The sequence below is a fragment of the Uloborus diversus genome, chromosome 10 (assembly GCF_026930045.1).
Source record: "Uloborus diversus isolate 005 chromosome 10, Udiv.v.3.1, whole genome shotgun sequence".
Classification (NCBI taxonomy): domain Eukaryota; kingdom Metazoa; phylum Arthropoda; class Arachnida; order Araneae; family Uloboridae; genus Uloborus; species Uloborus diversus.
Window position 1 is genome coordinate 134,922,645 of NC_072740.1, and position 26,664 is coordinate 134,949,308.

Genomic DNA, 26,664 nt, shown 5'->3' on the forward strand with positions numbered 1-26,664 from the left:
CTAGGTTAAATTACATGCACAGTACAGCAATCTAATATGAAATACATCATGAGATGTTGTCCACGGTTTGGGCATGGATTTCACTAAATGGGAACATAAATTTTTGATCTAGTCCTCACCAAACAAAACTTTTATAACATTCTTAATCTTCGTTTTCTTTATTGAGCAATCCATTTTACTAAACAAGTCTCTTTACAATACTCCACTAATTTTCAATAGGATTTACATCAGGAGAGTTTTCAGGGCAATCCAAAACCTTTAATTCCTGTTCTTGAAAAAAATGTTTGGAAGATCTTGTAGAGCGATACTAACACCACCTGCAAACGTTTGCATAACATGCACAATTTTATCTTTCCATTATCAAAAATGTAATTTTTAGAATTCATCATTCCTCCAACAAGTACTGAGCTGCCTGGTCCTCCAGAAGTAAAACAACCCGAAACACAAGGATGGATTCAGAAATTTTAAGGGAGGGGCGATTGATTTTTATTACCTACTTACTTTTAACATGTATACTGATTTAAAGGTGTTGACCACAAAGGTTTTGGGCTTAAGTTCCGAAACAGTTCCGATATAGAGTCCCAAACCCAAACCTCTCTTCTCCCAACGTCAATGAAACTCATCTAAACTTGAGTCTTTTTAACTTCATTTTCGCAAAATTACCGGTGAAAAGTCCCTCAAGGGAGGGGCGATTGCTCTCATTGCTCCTCCCTTGTATCCATCCATGCCGAAGCATTTCTTTCTGAGGGTGCTTTGGTGCTAATCAGTTTGAATAAGATGTTTTTCTTTGAGGAGTTTTCCATCACTTTGCTAGACAAATCCTAATCAAAACCCTTGCACAATAAAATGATTTTTTGTCACTGAATACAACCTATTTTTAATCTTGTGCAGTTCAAGATTGATTTTCCTGGCCTAGTCAAAATGTTTTCTCTTTATTGCAGTTGTTAATAATTGTTTTTTGATTGATGTTCTTGCAAATCTCCCAGATTCGATAAGCTTTTGCATAGGCGGATTTAAGACTGAGTTCCTGGGGGGGGGGGGGGGGGCAGGATTTTTTTTTTTGGAGCAACATTTTTAATTGCTCTCCCTCCCCCTCCCATGTTTTTGTCTGTTTTCTGTGATGCCTAAGGAAATTCATTACTTTTTTATGTGTCGTTTTCATTACTGTGTGTAATCATGCTGTCCTTTTTAAATTGACCTTAAAAGAGAGGGGGCTGGTATTAAGAGAGTAACGCAGTGCTCCCTTTTAAGTGGGATATAGAATATCTCCTGTTTTAGGGGGCCCAGGGGTTACTCCCCCGGAGGAAATTATCTAAAATGGATATAAAATTCTGCATTTTGAAGTCTTATAAGGGTTAATTGGAAATAATAGGCAAATAATTTTTTTTTTAAGTTTTACGCTTTAAAAGTGCTTTGTGATGCAAGTTAATACTTTAAAAGAAATGGTGCACTGATTTAGAGAATAGGTATCAAGAGAGTAACATACTACCCATTTGAACAATTCTTAATTTATACACTTGATAAGAAATAAAATTGAAGCACACTTTGCTTGGGAGTTTCAAAGACTTGTCTAATTATTTTCAAGGTTTGGTTGGTTAAATAGGGTTTTTGGTTCAAGAGCCCTTGTAGGCTATATTGCGCCAATTCTTTTCAGGGATTTTAGAACCTATCAATAATTTGCACTTTCCAGCCTCTGAAATTGAGTAGTAGATTATACACTTGTACAGTATTGTTCAAACTTTGTAAGAAACGGCTATTTTAAGTTTAAAAGAAAAAATAAACTTTAATTTCCTATTCAAAAAATTAAAAAATCATGATTTTTTTTTGTTATAAGATTTTGGACGATAAGTTGTTACTATATAAACGCCTCCCAAAACTGGGGAGCATTGTTTCCTTTGCCCCCCCCCCCTATAAATCCACCCATGCTCTTCTGAACTATTCAAAAACGAAAAAATAATGATTTTTTTTTTTAAATTTTTGGAAGATGTGTTGTTACTACATAAAGTCCTCCCAAAACTGGGGGGGCATTGCCCCCCTCTGACCCCCCATAAATCCGCCCATGAGCTTTTGTCAAATTGCCAATGAACCCATGCTCGAACCTGTAGCTAATAATTTTCTTTGAAGTTGAGTATTTGTTCTCTAAGCAAGCATTTTTACAATTTCGTGCTAGAAATTAGTCTGTTTGAGGCGTGGTCTTGCGTTTACGTTCGCATTTACTCTTCTGGTTTGAAGAAACTGTCCCAAAATTCTATTAGTGATGAATAATCCTAGAAATACTGGATTTTCAAACTCTAACTGTGGCGCCCTATCCCTCACAGTCCTAGAAGTATATGCTGACTGAGAGTAACAATTCTAGACCTTTTCCTTGGGATGGTATCCATTTTTTAAATAAACGTGAGAAGCAGACAATTCACACAATCAATCACTTCTTAGTGCAACCGAAGGGGAAATTTTCGACATATCATGATCATGTAGTCATATCAGTTAAATGGGTCAAAGGCAGTTGCATGTTCTAAAAAAATGCAGTTGAAACTGGTTAGCCGCAGAAAATCACTGAGTAAAGGACCAATTTCCTTTAAAAAAAAATGGGTTTGTTCCAATTAATTTGCACAGTACTCTAAAATCGTGATTTGGGGTGGACAAGATAAACAGAAGAATTCTTTTAGTGTGGCTTGATGCAGCTGTGGAGGTATTACCGGTCCGTAATGGCTATCTTGGTCCTTGCATATTGAACACAAAGAAGGAAAGTTGAACTTCTACAGTTAGATTGTCATTGTAGATCTGCTCTTTTATCAAAGTTGTGTGATGACCCTCCTTTTTTTATGCATGCTTGTCTCCCGAATTCTTTCTAGCATAGTAACCAATGCAAGGTATTATGCTACACAGAATATGTTGAAATTATACTTAAAACTACTCATAATCATTAGAAATGAAGTGAATAAATCATTTACAATACCTTCATATCTGAAGTCACAATGAATAAAGTTTGTTCGCCTCCAACAACTTGCAAGGGTCTCAAATTAGTAATAGCTTCACACGGACTAGGCAGTTTTACTTTAGCTCCTTCCACACCCCCAAGCTGACCTCTATGGTTATGACCCCATCCATATATTGTTCCACTTCCAGCCCAGGAGACAGCCCATTCCTCAGGTTTCCTAAAGGAAAATAATCATTTCCATTATAAAGTGAAACAGTTGACTATCTGCATACAACATAAATTAAATTAAAATAACAAACAACAATGAGCCTCAAGACAGTTCGTCAAATATATACAGTTGAACTCTCTTAATACAATGACATTTATTACATTCTGTTCGTTAAGTTTGGTAAGCTATCTAATTACATTAAAATTTTCACATCTAATACATACTGTAACGGATCCGGCGAAACTTCCAACTTTCTTGAAAGGATGACACAGTTCTTGATTAAAAAAATACAAGAAATTTATTTACACTATGTACAGGAAAGAGCGTCAACAACTGCTAAATTATTCATCAACAATTAAGCAATTATCACACAACACCGTAAACTCAACGTTTACAGATGTATTTACTTCCAAATACCAAAACAACACAGCGAAATGCGTCGCTATAAACAGAGCTAATACACACTCAGAACAAATTCTCAATCGAAACTAAACTCTTTATCCAGCGTAACGGTTTATATACACACCGAAAGAAATCTCTCAAATATTCCAAACGCTTCTGGAAAATAGTAGACCATTATCAAATGTTATCAATGAACAAAAAAAGAAATAGGGGATCGTATACTTTAGCCATATGTTAAGGGGTTGTATATTCATTACGGGAAACTATTTACAGGTTACGTTACTACAATAATTACTATTTACAGGACTTGTAACAATACATTAAGTTCAATATCTCGGCTAAAGATGAACAAAAATTTATGACCTCTTTACTTAATTTTCTTTTTTAGGAATTATACTTCAATTTGTTAGGTAGTAGAAGTCACATTGCATAAAGTGAAGATAATATTAAATATTTTACCTAGTACCTGTGTGTGTGTGTGATTGTTGATTATCATTTTCCTTTTTCAATATTTTCCAAAAACATTCATTTATAAAAAATAAATGATTTTTTTTGAATAGACTAATAGTTATATACCAATGTGTGTATTAGTAGTAATGTTTTTTAAATATAGGTAAGCATTTCTCTGTTTTTTCACAGCATCACTCATTTAGGGTTGTTACAAATAATGCCTAACATGAACAAATTTGTGGATTTTTGGCAGTTTGTATTGATCAAGTTCATATATATATAGTTGAAGACTGTTATAACGCACACCTTGGGACCAGAGCTTTTGCATCATACAGGTTTTTGCATTATATAGATCATTTTGCAAATTTTGAAACTAATATTCAGAATATATCTATAAAAAAGCACTTCAGAGTGAGTTTTATCTGCAATGAGTATAAAAGCACTAACATTACAATTAGTCATTCACAAACAAATATGTTTCACAATTAAAAGAAAGTGAAATATTCTGCACTTCTGCTAGCTTCATGGTTTGCATAACAGCTGCATCTTCAAGAGCTATCTGGTATTTTCTGCTTACTATGAATACTAATTTTCATTTAAAAGCTTTAAATTAAGATGGAAAGATGAAAAATGGTTCCAAAATTTTGCCTAACAATTTTTATGTTTGCAAAGCAAACCAGAGGGATTTTTTAAACTTCAAAACCTATTGTTTACTTCTGAAAAGTTGGGCAGTTTATAGAGAATTGCGTTATATAGGTTGGCCTTATAAAGGTATTCTACTATATATATATATATATATATATATATATATATATATATATATATATATATATATATACAGTAAAACCCCTGCTAACGGACACTCCTCGAAGGCGGACACCCCTCTTATGCGGACAATTTTTAATTCCCCAGTTCCAATGCAAATAACATTATTAAACCCCTGTTCTGCGGACACCTCTCTATTGCGGACAAAAAAATTTGTCCCGTTAGTGTCCGCATTAGAGGGTTTTTACTGTGTATATATATATATATATATATATATATATATTAGTACCTCCTTAAAGGGACACTCTAAGGGACAGTCATAGAGAAAAATTGCAGTGATTTATGTACAAATGCATGAGATAAATTGAATTTATCGGAATAAAGTTTTTTGTTCTTTTTTTTTAAACATCAACTGGTAAAAGTTTGCCTTGACATTAATATGCCTAATATCAAATATGTATTTTAAAATTCTTGACGAGATTTATATTCACACTTTCTCTCTGAGTAATTTATTCATTTGGTTCAGCTGATGCAAAAATCGTTTTCGAGTTGAATTTTTCCAATATCGACAATTTAAAGGTGATTCAATTCTCTAAATATCACAAGTAGCGCCAAATTAATAACAATAATAAATTTAAAATTTATGCTTCTAAATTGTAAAATATTTTTAAAAAGTTTAATTGGGGGGTCAATGAGTTTAAATTAACTTTTGGTTTTCTGACCACTGCCCGGATTCGAACTTGAGCCCTACTTATAATCAGCAAAATGCACTTTTCATCCAAGCCAATGTGTCTTCTTTACTGGATGCTATTCAATAAAGTCAAGTATGACACTCAATTCACTAGTTAAATGAAAAAACAGAAAATAAAAGATTTATACAGTCAGACCTCGATATATGGTCACCCGCTTAGAAGGTCACCCCACATATAAGGTCACTTTTCTAAAGTCCCGGCTTGCTGAATAGGAATTCTACGTTATGTATTATCGGATATATGGTAAAGTTATAATAAATTAATCGCTTACAAGGTCACTTTTGTCTGACTTCTTTAAATGATTTCATTGCCTAATCGATTCACTTCCAAGAATTTTCTGCGATATACAATCCTTAAAAAGTGAAAAGTCATTTTTCCTATTAACGTAGTAAATTAACAGTAGAAAGTGAGTGTTACGACAGTGATACTAAAATATGAAGCAGTAACGTGAGCACTCAGTATGTACATATATTAATTTTTTACCACTCATTAGAAGCCGAAGAAAATTTTCAGAAGATACTTAGAAACCATGGTGCTTAAGGGGTCACAGTACCTTTCAAGAAATTTTTACAATTTTAGTAAATTTTACATTTTTTGAAACCATAACATGCTTACTTATTTCTTAATCAATAATTCATTTTCAAAATTTAAAAAATTGCCTACTTTTTTTAAAAACTCAAAAAACTGAAGAAAATTTCAATTTTTTGAAATCCCTAAGGCTTTTTTATTTTTGCACTAATTAAAATTTTTTTTTTTTTTTGCTAAAAGATCACTATAATCATCTCTAAAAATCTGTGCATTCATTTGTTTATGAGTTATTAGAAAATTTTCTGTGATTAATTATGTAAAATATCGAAGTTTTTTTTAAACATTGGTTTTTAAAGGTTTAACATGCTCTAAACATTTGAGTAATTTATAAAATGTTTATCCAATGCACAGTTTTGTCAAATATGTTATCTCAATTGCAAAAAAGATTACTTTAAAGCTGTATCTTTAATAGAAAAAAATCCTTAGCGATTCTAATGACATGAAAACACAATACCATCATCGAGAAAAAGTAGTTTAAAGTTTTTCTTTTGCATAAGAACACATGGCGAGCATGGCCTAAAACCACTCATAACTTTTTAAATATATGAACTAAAGCAATGAAACTTTTCCCTGTGTTCAGAATAGCTTTTAGTTTTGAAATAAGCAATAAAAATTTTTTGATCGTTTCATCATTTTTGAGGTACTGTAACCCTTCAAACTAAAGAAAAAAACTGTCAGTCCTGTATTGTTGTAATTTCAAGCAAGGTAAGTTGCACATCAGTTCTTTGCTTGGGCACATTTGAATGCAGTTTTATTCTAAATGGAAGTTTTAAAAAAGCACTTCAAAATTTCTTATTAATTCCAAAAATTTCAATTGGTTCAAATCAATTCAATTATTATAATTTAATTAACTGATGTTTTTGGATGTATTAAATTTTGAAAAGAATTAATATATACATCCTTGTAAATACATCCTTATTTACCAATAAATATATGTATATGAATCGGCTATAAGGTCACCCCAGTTATAAGGTCAGTTTTGTGAAGTCCCCTGGAATGACCTTATATCGAAGTCCAACTGTATTTATATTTAAGAAAAAAAAGGATGATGGTGAGGTATTAAGGAAGTTACAAAGCAATTCGTAGTAAAGCAAAAAGTAATAATGATAATAAAATAAAATTAACACTTCTACTTTGTAAGATATTTAAAATAAAGTTTAATTGGGATTTGATGCATTTAAATTAAATTTTGGTTTGTTGAGTTCTGTTAGGATTCAAACTTGCTCTCTATGTATTATAAGCATAAGGTGCTATCCTTCCACGCCACTGCATCTGCATTTCTGGATTCTAGTTAATAAAGAGTCAACTGTGACATTCAATTCACTAATTTAATGAAAAAACAAAAAATAAAAGATTTATATTTATTTTAAAATAATTTGTTTCATGTAAGTATGACATTCAATTCATTAATTTAATGAAAAAACAGAAAATAATTAATTTATATTTATTTTTTTGAATTTTTTTTTCACCAAATTCGTTATGAACTTGGCGATATATTTCCAAGTTGGCCATAAAAATTGGCCATTTTCCGCCAAATTATAATCTGACTTGAGTTTGAATTGATGATAACACTGATTTCCCGCCAAAAAGGTGTAAAAACCCCTTTTGGAACATCTGAGTACAACCAAAAATGAAGGTGCACAGCTAGGCCCCACTAGGAGCCTGCATACTAAATTTAAACTTTCTATGACATACCGTTTTAGAGTCATGCGAGATATGTACATACACACACACAGGCGTCATGAGAAAACTCGTAGTAATTAACTCAGGGATTTTCAAAATGGATATTTCGAGTGTCCATACATTTTTAGGCATATATGCATGTGCGGTAGGGTCGAAAAACCACTCAACATTGATTAGGGGAATGAGTAAAATGTAAAATTAGGCCAAAATTTGAGGGATTTTTTTTTTTTTTTTTTGCAAATACAATATGTCCTTTACTATGTAAAAGAAAGTAAAATGTACATTGGACATATTGATGCTTGAGAAATAAAACTGCTCCAGAAACCCCAAATGCGAAAGAATACTAGTAGATCTGCAAAACAAGCATCTTCTTCTTCTGCATCAAGCTATTTAGTAAAGAATGCAAGGGAAAATGAAGTGGAAGATGTGATGGAGGTGGAGACAGAGGGAGACAAGGTGCGCATTAAACACGCATCCACAAGACGTGTTCAAATACATTTAAAACTGAAAAACATTTCTTCTGAGTCAAAGATATGGCCACAGCTGCTATTGCATTGAGTGTTATGCAAGATTTGGGATTAATATCGGAATCCAATACCATCCTAATTGAAGATAAAATAAAATACAAAGGGAAAAGTCGAGAATTTACAGAAAATTGGTCTCAAAATCAAATGAAAATTGTTCCATTTTACTGTCCGACCATCACGAGAAAAGCCCCCACCGAAATGTCTTGGCCTGTCTGTTGCTATAATAAGGAGGCATCTCATTTTCCCCAGGGAAGCTTAATGTTGGAAAAACCCGTACGACTGCACAAGGGGAGAGGATGAGTGGCGAAATGGCGTCAAAAAACCCCTCCTGCTAACCCTCGCAGAAAATGAACAAAGTCCATTTCTATAGCAGTAGACGGGCTCAGACTTAACGGCGGGTGCTTTTCTCGTGAAAGACAGACAGCATCTGGCCTTTATTTTGCTGGCTGGCATGACAAAACTTTAATACCAGGAATATTCAAGGGCAAGCAGTTCCAAAGAAAAATTATAGAAGCATATTAAAGCTGTTCTGTTTTCTATAGGAAATCTTCAAGGATTCATACAAAGTATCAGCATTTCTGATTGCTATATCTCTTGATATACTACAAAAATCAGTTGATTTGTAAGAGTAACGGAAGAATATTGAAAAATGATTTTAAGGTTTTAATAATTATCCACATGCTGTCAGGTTGGAAAAAAAACTCAATATTCATTTGGAGGCGAGCAAAATAAAAATTAAGGCCGATTTTTTTCGATGAAAATTTTTTTGCGAATACAATACTTCCTTTACTTTGTAAAAGGAAGTAAAAAATTCTTATTCTACATGGTTTTTCATGTAGCGATTGAAATAGTTATTTTGCTAAGAGTTGTTCCTTGTCAATAGGTAAATAACAATTAATAATCATTAGATCCTCATGGACAACCTACAGGAAGACAAAGATCAGCCTATTTTGATGCAGTCTGTTGCCGTTTAAATGCTTGCCATTTATAAAAACTGAAATCATTTGCATTTACTAAAAATTCTTGCATTTGAATATGCTTCTTTCATTCAAATTGACACCTAAGCTATAATGTAAAAAGAACAAGCGTTGTCTTATTAATACAAAAAATAATTAAAAAAAAAAAAAACAATGAACAGATGTGAGAAGCAGGAGTTAGGGTTGAATTAAGCTCCAATATCACCCATAGGCTCTGGCTTGAAATTTGCCACTCCCTTCCTCTGAAAAGAACAAGCAAATTTTCCCATGCTAACCAAACTAAAGCTTCCAAAATGAACATTCCCAAAGTTAAAAAGCAAAGCTTAAGCAGAAATTGAATACTATTTTATTTATAGTTTTATATTGATTTATTATGATGAAGGGGCAAATATTAGTCTCGGGTAGATTATTTAGGGAACCATTTAAAATATACCTCATTTTTTTTATTCGACAGATGAATATAAATATTTAATAAAAGAAAAAGATGTCATTGAAGGAAACAAAAATTTACTGACATTTTGTTTTCAAGGAAAATTTAAAAAAATACATACAAAATAGTTTAACAATCGTAAAAAAATGCCACCTTATGCAATATTTAGTTTTTAAGAATATGGAATTTGAAAATTCAGCTCTAGATGGAGCTAACAAAATCACATGAAAAAGTACATATGAGGCAAAATAAATAAATAAATAAATTATTTCAAATTATTCCCAACCTATTTATCCATAAAATGAGTTGTTCATCATGCTCTTGTTTAAATAGATTATGATTTTCATGTTCATCTGTAACTTTTTCATCTTCTGAGCACATTTCCCAAATCTTTGCTTGGATTGTTTTACAAAATGCAAATGGAAGAGGAGTTCTTTGAATTAAAGATGCAGAAACTCGAGATGCAATACAATATCTTTTGAACCATAGCCACTTATGACTCTCATTACAAGATGGTAAGCTATCAATTCCAAGATCACAAGCTAATGCTACCAAGACCTGTAACAGAACCAAAAAGATAAACTTAGGAGTTAAATAGGGAGGCAGTCACTTAAATATAAAACATAAATTAAAATTTTCCAGTACAAATGCAGTGCACAATATGTGCACAAGTTTATATAACTTTAAAATAATTCAACAAACTTATTAAAATAATTTTTGACTAGGATTTTGACTGGATTTTAGAATTAAAAATTTTAATTCAATATAAAATTTTATGCACAGGGAAAAAAGTAGAGCAAATGATAAATATATTATGCATTAGAAAGTTTAGTAATGATAATGTCAGAGAAATTAAAACTTTAATGCATTTTCTAATGATACTGAAATAATTAGAAAAGAAAACAAAAATGATAGTTAAGTATAAACATAAGTTCTACAGTTGAACCTCATTAATTTGAACACACTTGAAAAGAGTTGATGGTAAGACAAACTATTTGTCATCCTTGTCCTATTGCTTGGTTGTTTATAATTTTTGGATAGAGTAAAATGTTGTTAAGACAAACTCATTTAAAAGGTCCATTTGAAATTGTAACTACCTCAACTTCAAATTAAAAAAAAAAAAAAACTTCTAAAAATATACGGATGTACCAGTTCAATTCAGCTGGGCTGTAATAATTGCATTTCGAATTGCTTCATCTTTACATTTCTTTAAACTTCAACAATGTCAGATGTGTATCTACTTGACTAAATATAAACATAAGTCAATCAACAGCACAACAGTCATTGGACATGTTAGAGAAAGGAGTCTTTGGCCCAGTGCAGGTATAAAGAAATTGAAGAACAGCCCACAACTACACAGGTTGCATAAGCAAACAAATAATACATGTCATCTGCCATAACAGATTAATATAGCTGAGTCATATTTGGAGAAGCACAGAAGATAATCCCCCTAACTACTTGACATTTAAAAAAAGCGCAAGAGACATAAGACGCTGGAAGGAGCACATAGAGGAGGGCACCCAATGCCTGCAAGTGGCTGTTATGTTTGTGAAATGGCTGCTGTGTGTATGTGTGCCAACCTCACAAAAGGAAAAACCAGGAAATTTTAATCAAAAACCAGAGGTTTTATTGTTATTATTATTGTTTTGCAGCCAGAAAAAAAAAAAAAAAAGATACTGTTGACCTTTTTACATCAAAAGAAAGAGAGAATACTGATATCAAGCATTCTGTAATTTAAAATAAAATGTGGCAGCTTACTGACCACTTATTAAGGTTTTTAAAAAAAAGATAAGAAAAAACTACAATCGATAGATCATTCAAATGTAAGTTATGTCAAACAGAAGACCCCTTATAATATGCTCCAAAATCAGTTACCTACTAGCATGACCTACTAGTGTTACCTACTAGCTTGGAGTTACCATTTTTATGGCATCAGTTACCTTTTTTTTTCTTTTGCAGCATAATTATACAAATGAAAGAATGAAAGTGACAAATACAAATGTAACGATCAGCGAAGGCTCTGGCCCAGCTAGGCTGGTCCCCTTCATACATTATAATTTTAATGCTAGTGAAAATATTACAACCAAACTTCAAAATATATTTGAATGCATTATTTCATCTAATATATTTACAAATTCTCAAACAGGTTACCTTTAGCCTTAATATAGATCTTTAAACACGCAACAAAATTTTTGACTCTGAGCCGCAACTCACTTTCTGATATTTATCCCATTCCTTGCATGAGGATTTTTTTAGGAATGCAAAACTTTCATGTGGCTTAGCACAAAACCTTGTCTCCTAGATGGATCAGACAGAATAATCCCTTGGGCTCAAACCTGGGGGATACAGGGCCCATTCTTGAGCTCCAATGAAATTCAGAAAATGTGTCTGGCTCAATCTTGAGTGCCTTTAGCTCTGTGTGCAAGTGTGGAATCCTGTTGAAATGTTAATCTTTTGTTTCCAAAGAACTTTTGCAACCAAAGTAAGGCAATATCTTCCAAAATGAGTTTTTGATAGTTTTTTTCGATTAATCTTTATTCCTTGATCAGCAATAACGAGTGGTGCTTTCCCACTAGAACGTATCCCCTCAAACCATTACAGTTTGGATCGAAAATTTTGTGACACATGCTCTGTATTATGGATAACGGTAGCCACTTTTCGAATTTGTAAATATATTAGGCAAAATAATGTATTCATATATATTTTTAAATTTGGTCGTAATATTTTCATAATTTTTAAAATTATAATGCATCTAGTGTGTCCAAGTTATTTCTTGCCACCCTGTAGTAGCAGTCGATTTTACTTTTTCAAAAATGTTGGTTGAAGTTCTTGCTCAGGAATTACAAATGCAATTTACACATTAATCTTGTGTCAGCTTGATCACTGCCCCCCCCCTCCTCTCCCCAGAAAACTTGTACTACTCCAATTCCGAGCCGGACTCCAAGACAGAAGTGGCCCCTAGTTTCTAACTATGCTGACAACTGCCTCTTGTTAGCCCTGAGCTAATTGTATCCCAATCAATTAAACCATGTGTAATGCTACGCAGTGCTTAAACTGAATGGGAGCTTAAGAATAAAATAAGTTCTGAGAGTTATAGAGCTCCTGAACTTCCTTTATTAGAAATTAAGTTCAGATGGTAGGTATGGGACACTCTGGAGTGTAGTCATAATCATATCTTTTGATTTCAGTACTTTATGCAATTACTGATTCCTTTCCTTGAAACAAAATTGCACTGAAAGATTTTACGCATTTCCAACTTCCATATCAACTAATTTCCTTTTTTCTTTTCTCCTTTGATTTTGAAGTAAGATATATTAATTCCTAGAATTTCAGCAGACATCAGAATCAAGTAAAAATAGGAAAAGGGGGAAAAAACCCTTCGAACTACACAAAAATATTTTATTTTGAAGACGGATGAAAAATTACGACCTAATTTTTTCCAAGTTGTTTCGGACCAACAAACAAGAAACTGCATAAATAATTTAATAATAAGTAAAATCAAGTAAACACTAAAATAATAATAATAATAATAAATGCTCAATTTAAAGTAGAATAGTAAAAAAAAACAAAAAACGTTCAATGTTAAAAATACTTTAAATACGAACCTAATGCAAAAGGATTGAAACCTCAAGCATGAAGTACATTTTTCGCGAAGCACAAGTGAAAAGTTTGTAAATTTCCAAAACAAATGTCTTTAACTATGCTTAGTAGAAATTAAGAAAAATCTAAATCTATTAAAATATTAGAGATCATTAAAATTTCAATGAAAATTATATTAATGCTCAAAGTGTAATGCAACTACTGTACTTTTACAGTGAAGCTTGATACATAAATAAAACTCAAATTTCTACTCTATGAAAGGATTTCAGGGCATTACAAAAACAAATACATCCAAAACTACTGACAATAAAATTGATATTAATTGTAGAAATACAAAATAGTTTTTTTTTTTTTTTGAAGAAAATTCAGCTGCATTGAGGACCAGTGAGAAATAAAAATGTAACACAGTAATTTATTAGGGGGGGCTGGAAAGTAACGCCATTTTTTCAAACAAATAAATTTTTAAAAGCTTTTTTTTCCCTAATCAACAATGTGTCAAATAATCAACAATAACACACGTTATCAACAGCCTTTTGCCAACGATTACGAAAATTTTCAATCTGAGACTGATAAAATAAATTGATTTTTTCAGCAAAATATCTGGAAACGGCACCTTAGATATTTTTAAGCTTTTGTCTCATAGAAAGTGTTTGAACAACAGGAAGCAAGGAAAATCAGATGGTGCAATTTATGGTGAGTATATTTCTACTATTATCAGCAGAAAAGGAGTGATCTTGAAATATGATAATGCAAGACCATACTGCTCAAGGCAAACCCGTAAAAAATTAATGAGCTGTGGTGGCTGCTTCACCCACCATATTCACCTGACATCACACCATCTGATTTCCCATTATTTCGATCTATATGTGACAACAAAAATTTGACAATTTGTCTGATATCCGAAATGCCATCTCCAGATATTTTGAGCGAAAACCGATTGAATTCTATCTATCTTGGAGTGAACATCTGTGCACTACATAACAAAAGGTTGTTGATAATGAGGATAATTACATCGTTGATTAAAAATAAAAACTTTAAAAAAAATTATTTGTTTGAAAAAACAACATAGCTCTTTCTGGCTCCCCTAAAATTAAAAAATTACTTTATGAAGAATAAATTTGAAAAGTGAATTTAATTTATGCTTTCTTCAATAATTTTATGTGGATAAATTTTTCAAGTTGAGGATAAAGACCTAGTGAAGAAAGCTACATTTGAAAAACTAGGGAGAAGAGAAAGAGAAGCAAACCAATTTTCAAGCATATCTAAATGGGGTTTAAGTAATAAAATAATTTGATGGGGCTCCTAATACAAACATAAAAAAAGTTTAAAACTAGAAATTAAACTACATAGGAAGTTAAGAGACAAATGTAAATTAAAAACCTTAAAAAAATCACTGTGCATAAGGTGCTTGCCAGCTCTGAGAACAGCATCTTCATATTCATACTGACGCAGAAGAGTCCAAGGAAGGTCTCTTATTAAATTAAACAGAGCAGAACCCGAAACAGGCTGAAAAATCATGAATATTTCAATTAAACTAAAAAGCACAAATTAGATGTATTTCGTTATAATAATTGCACACCATTTAATGAATTTTTAAACAAGGTTTGAAAATGGAAATTATTTCTCCATTACTATTTATTGGTGAAACGCAAAATTCCTATGAGATGGCAGAAGCACTTTCCTCAACATCCTCAGCACTTTGACAACAAAATTTAATGCACACTGCGATCCACCAATTTTGCAGTTCTTCTCAATCACTGCGTTAGAGCTCTTTTTTCAACAGGATAATATTTGTCCTCATACTGTTACTGTAATCTAATGCCACCTACACAATATCCTCAGTATGTTGCCTTGAAGTGCGAGATAACTAGATTACCTCCTGTCAAGATTGTATAGGACATTGCTGTATTTTGCATATCAAGCACCTTTCAATCGTCATTGACTGCTACTGATTTTACTGACCAAATGCAAAAGATATGGAAATCTATCCGAGAAATAACACACAGCATTCATAAAACATAATACTTGTCAGCTTGCTTGCCAGCATTCAAAGTTCCTGTTTTTATGACTAACATTTGAAGGGCGTTTTGGGGAAAAATAATAGTAATTCATTTCTTGAGAAAATCAGATTTCTACGGGAACTGTTAGATTACTGTAAAGAGATTTCAACTGTAATATCATTCTGGCAAGAAAGATCATAATTCCTGAGTTATAACAGGAGAAAGATTGACATTAACATGCAAGAATGATCATAGTCTACCTGCCAGTGGGCAAGATAGATCAATGTCTAATTCGTAACATTCACATCAGCTGCTCTACAGCCGTAAAAATGAAGGATTTAACATAATTTCATGTAGATAAGCCACTGCTCATACATGTTTTAAAGTTGAAATATAACATTTGTGGTGTATCTGAAGAAATCCCCCCCCCCCCCACCCTTATGTCGCTCAAATGAACGGCATAATAGAATTCATTAAAAAACACTAGAAGAGCTCTCGAATTACACCATGAAACAGGCTTCTCATTAAACTTAATTTCTCATTCACTTAAACCTGTGAGAGGTCAGTGGTTGGCGCCGATTTTACCACTGTTCTTTCCACTGTTGCCCGATTTGTGATGGTACCATACGTTCACAAGGCTGAAAACAGGAGGTATCGCTAACTTGTTTGAGTAATGTTTTAAAATGTCTCAATGATGATATATTAAAAAAAATCAATTGATAAAAGTTAAACAATTTTACAATGTACTACTAAGTAAAACACAATGATCTGAAAACTTCTCATCCAACCAAATGTAAATGTGTGCATCTGGCAAGACTAATTTTTTGCATAACCATAGCGTTTTCTTATCTTTTTCTTTTTTACACAAAGTTCACTATCTATCAACAAGTGCAGTTGATTGTTACAGTTTCGTTATTAATATAATCAATGATCGCAACCATAAATATAAATTATTATAGAGAGAGAGATATATAGAAGGGGAGGGGCGACTATGTTTTGATATGCTCTTTCTTCTTCAGCATATACAATGGGGCGACTTATCTACCCAAAATTACGTTTCTACATTTGAAACAATTCCTCACTAATCCCGACTCACAAATGTTCCAGAAATCTCTTGTTCCTGCACTTGAATTGCTTGAAAAAGAAGATGACACTGAGTTTTCAGACTACCCACCAAATGATCAAGCAGAATAATTGGTAAAAACAATCAAGGTCCTGACACCACTTTGTGTTTTAATAAATTTTTCATGTTTCATTTATGTTAATTGTCCCTGTTTATTTTCAACATGTAATAAATGATATCTCACTATATAATGAGTGTTAAGAAGATAATTTTTATCTAGTTTTCAACTACTTAAGCAACTTCAAAGTTCAAAAATGTAGTACTGGAAATTATTGTGTTTGGGACTCGGATCATTCTTCATTGAGGCCCTTCGTATAAAAATATGTTGAATTTGAGCAATCAAAGTTACTATTTTAATTACTAGCATTTATGAAAAATTAATGAACTTTTAAACAAAATTTGATAATGGATGAAAAAACATTATAGAAAGTACATTGCAAATTCAATTATTTTCAGTTACAGAAGAAAGGCTCAAGACTGTCTTTGAAGACCAGTGATAATCACTGAAAAGTATAGGATCATAATCCTCCTACAGTTACTATAATGCTAATTACATGAAGATTAATGAGAAAAACAATGTCAAAATACACAAAAATAGTTAAATAATGAGCTCACATATGCTTCAGGGATACTTTTAGCCCTAATAATGTCAAGGAAGATATTTTTTTCAAAAAACAAAGGAAAAGGATGAATAATTTAATGAGGGCACTTGATTTTTATTGTGGATTTATAAACAAACTAGGATCAGTCAAGCTGAGCGGTGAGCACAGAACCTATTGCTGGTCGTAATTTTAGTATTTGTATTTGCATTAACACATTAGACTCTTTAGGAACACTTCTAAATAAAATTAAGTAAACATAATTTACTTTCAGCATTATTGTTTTCTAACCGTCTTTTTTGATCAACAATTAATTCAAAGTAACTTTTTCTGCAGAGGATTTTGTTAAAGAGTTTCTGCTCAAATGATTACTTTGCTATGATGCAGAAAGTTTTTGCTGCAATGGAGACAAACTCATATTCAGTGAAGAACTGAATGAGTTTTGAGTCCATTTTGAATATAGTTTAAGAAGCTGTAAGTTTAATTTAAAAAACAAATGCAAATACAAATGTGACAATCAGCAACAGGCTCTGGGCTTAGCTAGGCTAGACCTAGTCAGTTTATTAGTCCCCAATAAAGATCAATGGCCCTCTTAAAGCTATCTACTCCCTTACTCATTACAGCTTCTTCAAGTAAGCTTTCATAAGTGCCAATAGTCCTACAAAAGTAATTATTTTCCTAGCCAGAGATTTGAATAGCTTAAAATAATGACACGTCCTCCTGCTTTCTGAGCAAAAATTTAACTGATTAACACCTTTCATGTTGATAAATTTAAACAACTGAAGCATCTTCACTCTGACTCTCTTTTGCTCCAGGCTATACATAATTAAAACTTTTAAGTCTGACATCATAATATAAATCTGAAAGACCCCATACTAGCCTAGTAGCTCTCTTCTTTGAACTCTTTCCAATAAAGAAATATCTTTCTTTAGATAAGGGCACCAAAAATTGAACAGCACAATCTATATGAAGCCTTACCAAACTTCTACATAAAGTACTTCAATATAAACTTGAATGTCTATCCCTATTTTATGTAGCCCTGGTTTGATAGAGTGTAATAATGTTAAATGTTGTGTGTTCAACGAAATCCACAAAAACTTTTGGTAACCAAAAAAAATTATGCTTAAGAAAGAAAATTTCAAAACAAAAAAACAATTAGTTTAAGAATTTAGAGAAGGAAAAAAAAAAGAAAAAGCTTTATACCCCTAACCTGTGTTTCAGAAGGTAAACTAATACTTGGAGAGTCTGCAGTCACACCAGTAATTCTTAATTCATCTTTAAGTACAGGGGAATTTAATTGCCGAAGTTTATTTAATGCCCACATTCTATAAACAGGACCTGAAAAAAAAAAGGAGACACAACATAATCAGGTACTGAAAGTTTAAAAATGGTTTTAAAAAGTAGGTGGGTTTTTCTGCATTTTTTTTTAAATATATAAAACAAAGATATTTTCAGTGGGGAATAATATTTTATGATAAATTTTTACTGCACCAATTTTGGTGATGTGAACAAATGATAATTTAACAAGTTAAAATAAACTTTATTTTAACATAGAACTCTGAATCAAACCATATGGCAAGTTACTCCATTTGTTTTACCATTTCCTCAATAAAACGTAACATTGCCTCTTTCAGTATTTGATGTTATATATTATTGAACTTAATTAATGACTTCCAGAAAATTTAATTGCTTATAAATGCTAATGTTAGTAACCCAAGCAAAAGTTATATTTCCTGAATTGAAATTGCAGATTTGGCAAATTTTCATAAACTTTGAACATGATTACATTCAATCCAGGGTTTAAACCAAGTACAAACGTTCTTTAGCAAAAAAGCTAATACAGGGAAAAAAGTTTTAGCAAAATGCTAAAATATTGAAGGTTAATGAATACGTTTACATTACTTTTTCCCTGACGATGTGTTTCATCTCCAGTTGAAAGCCAAATTCAAAATTCAGTCATGACATCTTTAAAGAAATAAATGCACAATAGCTAATATTTCTTTCAAATTTGAAATAAAAATTTAGAATCATACTTAGCATTGAGAAGAGAAATTTAAAACGCCAAGAATGCAATTACTGGGGAGAAATATAATGCCAATTAAGACAAAAGTACTGCTTAAACATTTCCGCTGAGATTTATATAAAAACAATATTGCAATGCTTGCTTTCTCTCTCGGATTATGCATAATTTTTTCTTTCTTGAGAATAAAAGTGTAAGAACCTTGCTTCATTTTCGTAAATTTAGATTGTTTTTCACATTTTGTGAGAAATGCGACCGTAGCAAAAACCCTGATTCAATCTAACCATGAAGAAACTTCCAGTTTTTTCTAAATCTGTACAGCAAAAGATGGCATTAACAGAAAGGAAAAGAATATGGGTATTAAATAAAAGCTAGAAGCTAAAATTTGCAATCTTAATTCTGTATCTCAGAGCTAGAAGGACTTAAGTCAAATTATAATAATTTTACGGGAGAGAGGAAAAACTTTTTTTACTGGCACATGCAAAGGATGGCACGCAAGCTCTTTTGACCCTGGTAAAAATTGAAAAGGATTTTTTTCTAAGAATTATGTTGACATGGCTTGATGTGGAATAGGCTTCTACATGTAATGCACTAATAAACAGAAAATCACGAATTTTGGACTTGCATCCATCTGGCTCTGAGGTACAGAATTGCTTGTTCATGTCTGTTAACTGCAGGTAAATGAAACAAAATCAGGCATTTAGTAGCAAAACCAGCTCAATCCATGAACTTTCAAAAGTGTTTTTATTTTATAATAAGATACTTCTAGGTAGATTCTATTTGGAATGCATCCAACTCAATCAGGTTAAAAACTGCTCTCACAAAAAGGTTTCCTTTCCAAAAAACAAAAAAGCTTAATCTGTGAATGATTTTTTTTTGTCTCTCCGGTAAAACTTTAAAAAGTATGTTGTACTGGTTTTGATACTTAATGCATCATATGGTGAAATTTAAAACAAAATTGTACTCATTAGAACATGAAAAATAATAATAATAAAAAAAGAGACAAGCATATTTATTACCAAGTGATCCATTCTGAGCACAAGATGCCAGTGCTGTTGCAAGTTGAGATAATGCTTTTACATCATGAGAAAAATTAATTTGTTTTTCAAGAAGGGACATAACAAGCTCAATTGATGGACCAGATAAAACAGATCTGTCTGATAACTCTTTGTCAGGACATTGTGGCATAAATGGATAAACTGTAAACTTCCAACCCCAGCCATTCACAGAATTATCACTAACAAATTTCCATCTCAATTCATTTCCAGTTATATAAAGATCAGATGACCATTCATGCCATTCTCTGCCTAAAAGTGGAAATTACAGATGTAAAAATTAAGAAGTAAAAACTATAACCTAAAAAAGAGTAAATTAATACACATTAAAATGTAGACATCATATGACAAGATTAGTCCTAAGTTTTTTGAGTAATTAAAGGTTTTGTAATAACATTTTCAAAATAAAAGGAAAAGAAAAAAAGCTGCTTAAGTTTTAATTTCCGGAGAGGGATTTGTATTTAAACATACGTACTTTATTAGTCAACAACTTTTTACAAAAGTGACTTGTATCTTATTTTAAAATAACTGTAAATGACATGCAAATGCAGGTTCAAGATAAAAATGTAATAACTATCACCTGATCTAATGGCAACAATTCTCCCTGAGCCATCTAAAATAGTCAATGGGTCATGTCTTCTTTCTGTTGAACACTGACGATCAAATTCTACCCTTAGGTAAACAGCACCTTAGCATGAACGAAAACAAAAGCAAAGATTAGAAGAAAAAAAATCCAGAATTTATTTTTCCTTTTTATAACAGAAAAATGATAATTTAAAAAAGCCTAAAGCAGTTTGCAAATAATAGAAATCCTTTATAAGGTCAACCTATAAAACGCAATTCTCTATAAAAGGCAAATCTTTTCACAAGCAAACAAAGTTTTGTAAAAAAAAAAAAAAAAAACCTTTTTTCAACCTTGAAAAGAATAAATTTTTTTTTGCAAATATAACTTTAAAGCACTTTTTCATCTTTCCATCTTAATTCACTGCTTTTAAATGTAAACTGGCTTTGATAGTGAAAAAGTGCTAGATTTTTCTTGAAAATGAAATTAGTCGGATCCTGCTGCAACGTGATCCGACTTACGCGAAATGGCTATAACGCGAGTTTTTCCTAAGTAATGAATTTTTTTATTGCTGACAGAAATTGCTCGCCTGCAACAAGAATTTTTTTTGAAAGGAGTGGTGGAGCGTTAGGATGGGCGTTGTTGGCACTAAATTTTGGTTTTGTGAATGGACTTTCATCCCTTTAGCATTACTGAAAGTGCAAGTTCACACACTGTATTATTAGTCTAAACCTATGCAACGATTTGCTTTAGTTTATACAAATAACCGCTCCAATTCTTATTGTTTTCTTTTTTTTCTCTCTCTCATTCTACATATGAACGTTGATAAAATAGAATGGCTCCCAAACGCGCATTTTCATCTAAAGTTGACGAAATTGGAAAGAAAATGAGAAAGTTTCTCACCATTCAAGAAAAGGTCAAGATCTCCATATGCTTGAATAATTAAAAAGTGGTGAAGGTAGCACAGCAATTAGGTATAAGTGAATCTTCGATACGTGCAATTCAAATTCAAGAAAAAAAGATCCGTAAAAGTTCAGAACTTAGCTTTAATACTGAAGCTAGCAGAGTAGTGTCTGAGCAAAATACAAACATCATGAAAATAGAAGATGCTCTTTCATTGTGGCTTAAAGAGACTAGAAAGAGGGGTGATTCCCACTCTGCATAAGCCATCATCTTCATCACTTTAAAAATTATAATTAAGTTTATGATATCTATTGTTCAGTGCTATTATAATGCAGTAATGTACTTAAGGTAAGTACCGTACTGTTTTAATTAATGTCTCTCACTGATCATTGATTTTTTGTGCTTCATAGCAGTAATTTATGTTAAATTGTTATGCTTTTTCCAAAATGCAGTAAAAAATTATTTCTTTATAAAAGATACGGTAATATGTGTATATAGTTAAGAAATGGTTTTAAACAGTTTAAGGGGTGTTAATACGTATCTGAAATAATTGGGTATGCTTATAAAAAAATTTTAAGCACACGTTGTCCCACAACGCCAAATTTTGACTTACGAGAGGGGTCTTGGAACGCATCTCTCGCGTAAGTCAGGATTCGACTGTAGCTAAGTAAACTGTTAAACTAGCCAAAGTGTAGGATAATACACTTTCTTTTTATTATGAAACATATTTATTTGTAAATGATAATTAAGTTGTATTATTTGGGATTTAATATTACCAGTTAAAACTTATGTGCAAATATATTGATACATTTTGAATACTATTTTCAAAAATTAAAATGATCTGTATAATGTAAAACTCAATATAACGCACAGCTTTTGGTTCCAAGCTCTGTGTTATAACAGTTTTCTACTGCATTCACTTATTGACATTAGACTGCACATTTTCCATGATTTTAATTTTGACAAACAACATAACAGTACTAAATTTTTAAACAAAGTTTTCCAAAAAGAAAGAACCTCCGCCCCCAAAAAGCATAATAACTGACATTTTAGTAAGCATTTGAAGTATTAATGAAATATTTTAACTATTTTACATGCATACATTAACATTACAATCTGAAATACATACAAAAACCGAAATCTAATCATATTTTTATCGTAATTATAAACATGATTTCCAGATTTAAAAACATTAGCTGACCCGAGCAAACAATTTGCACTTTTATAACAGGATAAACGCATACAAAAAAGTACAATGAGCCTTTTAGCATTTAACTCCTTAAGACCGAGTCCGCCCGAAAACAGCTTTGTAGCTTAGATCCGAGACCGCCCCAATCCGGCCCACTTAAACGAATGCAGGGGTAGCGGGCAGAAAGAGACCCCTACTGGGAGACCACTCCAAAGAAGTTCCTTTCTTCTCACCGGTAGTCATTTAGCAAGTGACAGCGACAATTGCGTGAATGGAGAGCTGTTAATGACTTGAGGTCACATGGTATCCTCAAAAAATGAGAAAAGGCGAATTCGTTGTATAATTGCGTTTTATTTTCTTGCACTTTTAATTCTCTCATTTTTATGCCAGTTTTTAGAAACAAATTGTATTTTGGGTTTTATAAATTTATGTATGAATTATCATTAGTAAAAATAATACAAAACAATATTGATAAAGCACACAATTTGCAAATAATTGCATATACATGCTTTGGGGTTAAAAGGAACTTCGAAACATGTGTATGCAACTACTATTTGCAAAATTTTGCCATCTGTTAACTTTTTTTTCCATTATTTTCATCCTCAAAGTACTTATCTCTTTCCAGTTTAAAAATCTCAAAAGCAACGCCTAGCAAATCAGAGCTAAAAAGGCATCTAAACAGATCTGTTAAGAGCTTGAATTAGGGATGAGAGTGGTCAAAGAGCAAAAAGGAGGAAATGCAAAAATATTTCGTGAAAGGGATGAAATCCAAAAAAATTTCGTAAAAAGGATGATATTCAAAACCGCATCAAAATAGAACCTGGAAGCCATGATATTCAAAAATTCAACAAAAAATGGCTAATTTACCAGTTTTAAAGATAATACGTATTAAATTAAGTATAAGTAATAATTTTGTTCAATTTGCTGCATTGTACTATTTCTTGTAAGAGTGTTTATTCCTAAATAAATCTACATTTTGAAAAAGAGGCAACAATTTCTAACCCCTGAGTCTTTGAACAAATGGTTGAGGGAGCCAGAGGTTAATCTTGGCCGCATCACACAATAGTGTCAACGTTTCATATTTTTTAGAGAAAAATACCTTTATTTCATTAAAAACATTTAAGTGTTAAACGAGTGTGAACATAAATTTAAAAATCTGCTTGTAAAGTAAAAATTTACAACAGAGAGAAAAATCTAAAATTTCTTTATATGGTAAAACATACATAAGAATTGAAAATAAATAAATATATTTGTATATAAACGATCGGTTATCTTTTTTCCTTGTATTGGAACCCAAACTTCGTTTTTTAAACTTCCTAATACGATTTTGGAATCAAAAGAACAACTTGCAGCTGCCTCATTTAATCATGAAATCTCAAAACTTTTAATAAGCATAAACCATTTGAGATTCACTATAAATATTTTTTACACTTTCATAAATACAGAAAAAAAAATAAATAAATAAAATAAATAAATAAAAAAACACCATGCCAAGTTTCAATAAATTCGAGACTGTGGGTGCTAAGCCACGTTTTTTGATTGACTTATGCATTTTTTCTAAAATAAATTAAAGAAATAAAAATAGTATTGAAATGATGAATAAAATAAGCAGATATAAGGCAGCATATAGTAAAAAACCACCCAACATTAAAAATAATGGAAATACTTGCAGGATGCAAAAAAATTGAAATCTAAAATGAGGCATGCAACTTTCGGTGCAGCACGTGGTTGACGTCGTTGGCATGATTCCAAAACATACGTTTTTGGCAGATATCGAGGAGGATGAAGATTCAAAGGTAAAAAATGAAAAGAGAAAGAAATCGAGGACCGAAAATTTTAAAAAATCGTATTTTTTTCTGATTGTTGAGAAAAATAAGGCCTGAAAGAGTCTAAAAAGGAGGAAAAGGAGGAAAGTCTTTAAAAGCCAACAGAAAAAGCTGGAAAAATCTCATCCCTGTTGAATGGGCCCTTGAAAATTAACTGCGTCCCCCCCACCCCACACACAACTGTTACCCAAACACTAGCGCAACAAAAAACGAGATACAAGGTCATAATTACATTAAGAGATAATAACTACACATACACACACATAATATGTATATTATGTAAGCATAGTCCGACCAACTCCAAGGCTCAGGTCGCTCTGGCGACTAAAAAAAATGTCTTGGCAACTATTCTCCCCGAAAGGGAGAGAAAACAAGAATTATGTTACCGTATTATAAAATATTTAATCTAGCGCTAAGGATCACTTTTCCTTTTGAGTTCAAAAGTGTAAGTAAAGTCATACTTACTAGTAATATATTAAAAATTTGCACTTCTAAAAATGTAATCACAAAACAGCATTTTCAAATTTTCTTCTGAACAGCATGCCACTCACGCTAAAAGCAATAGTTTTTATGCATAGATATCTATCTTTATATATATGTTAAAACAATGAAAATTTTAGGAAGATTTCGGTTAAGGATGAGGTTTGATAATAAAAAAAAAGATTATTGTGTGTCGTGCAATTTATAGTGCGGCTGTAATAAGTTGAGCTACTACGTTGGCAATATTCACCTTTTCTTAACGAAATTAGAAAAAATATAGAGATTTAGCTAGGTAGATAGATGGATACAGACATAAGTAGATTTAAACACATGTACAGAGCTATAGATTTTTTTTCTTCTCATTATTTAAGAGATACAAAACTCCTGATGCGCCGCAAATCACATGAGGCTTTGGAAATGATTCTTAGGAACCATCAAATTTACTTTAGCAGTCAGCGAAGGCAACATTCTTGGAGAAGAAAGTGAATGGCATAAAAGCGAATCGTGCAAAAAGGCAAATTATCTACACGTTGAAGGTGGTTAATATATATGTATGACATGTATTAAGATTTACAATCAATATGCGAAAGTTAAGGGATCTGGGAATTAACCTGGCAAACCTTCTCTCGCCATGCCCCTGTTACATATATATTTTTTGATTTTCTGTAATTCTAATATGTCTCTTAAAAATCTAAAAAATATTTATATTTCTAAAAAAAGAATGTTTTATAATTTTACTATAGCTTTTTTCAATAACTTTATAAAAAAGGAACACATGTATTAAAAAGAACTATATGTTTTATAATTTATTATTCTGCAGAAGAATAAAAGTTATTGGCTATGCTCAAACTTTTTTAATCAATCGAAATTGGGGGGAAATGTTTCCAAAAACTAAAGTTGCTAGAAAGGTTAGGCATTTTGCGCTGTAGGCTGAACATGATATCCAAAAAAAAAACAAACTGATTAACAATATGGGTAGGAACAGATGGAAAGTCACGCTGTGAGACCACCTCAAAGATCCTTTCTTCCGACCGAAGTATTTTCAACTGATGGGAAAGTGACAGTGATGTACAATTCCCAATGGCAATACAACTACAAGGATTGATAGCTAATAACTTGTGAAGATGCCCGCTTTTCAGGAGGAAGGGGAAATGAAGAAACTTTGAGATTTATTCTTTGTCATTCACGCGACTTGTTCTATTTTTCCCCTTTGAAATTCTTCATTCCAAAGTTGCTTTTGACTTTTGAATATTTTTTGTGGTTCAGATGTTTTATTCGTAATTTTAGAACATCCCATGTGTCTATAGATCGCAGCCAGCTGAACCAGGATACGCGATAAACACTAGACTAGGGAAATAGCGAAAAAGGCTGCACGCTTGAAGCGAGACAGCGATTAAGGTGACAGCTTACCACACCTCCCGCAATTAGTGCACACAAGAACTGACGAGATGCTGCCAATGGGGATCTCAGAGTGGACGATTCCATTTCCAAAATAGCTTGGTTGAAAAGGTCAGGACTTAACTGTAGTAAAAAATTCACCCCTTCCCAGTCTTAAAGAGTTAAACCTATTTACATATTTATTATACT

At 32.0% G+C, this 26,664-nt stretch overlaps 1 protein-coding gene across 1 annotated transcript in view; it reads right to left on the reverse strand.

Annotated features, from left to right (window-relative positions):
• LOC129231584 (E3 ubiquitin-protein ligase HERC2-like) overlaps window positions 1-26,664 on the reverse strand; it is a 153,056-nt gene that overhangs the window by 54,026 nt on the left and 72,366 nt on the right. The window contains exons 18-23 of the mRNA XM_054865941.1: window positions 20,698-20,805; window positions 20,082-20,369; window positions 18,253-18,380; window positions 14,701-14,826; window positions 10,007-10,278; window positions 2,957-3,155 (exon numbers count right to left, since the gene is read on the reverse strand). Coding sequence (XP_054721916.1) covers window positions 2,957-3,155; window positions 10,007-10,278; window positions 14,701-14,826; window positions 18,253-18,380; window positions 20,082-20,369; window positions 20,698-20,805 — 1,121 coding nt within the window. The remainder of the gene's footprint in view (window positions 1-2,956; window positions 3,156-10,006; window positions 10,279-14,700; window positions 14,827-18,252; window positions 18,381-20,081; window positions 20,370-20,697; window positions 20,806-26,664) is intronic.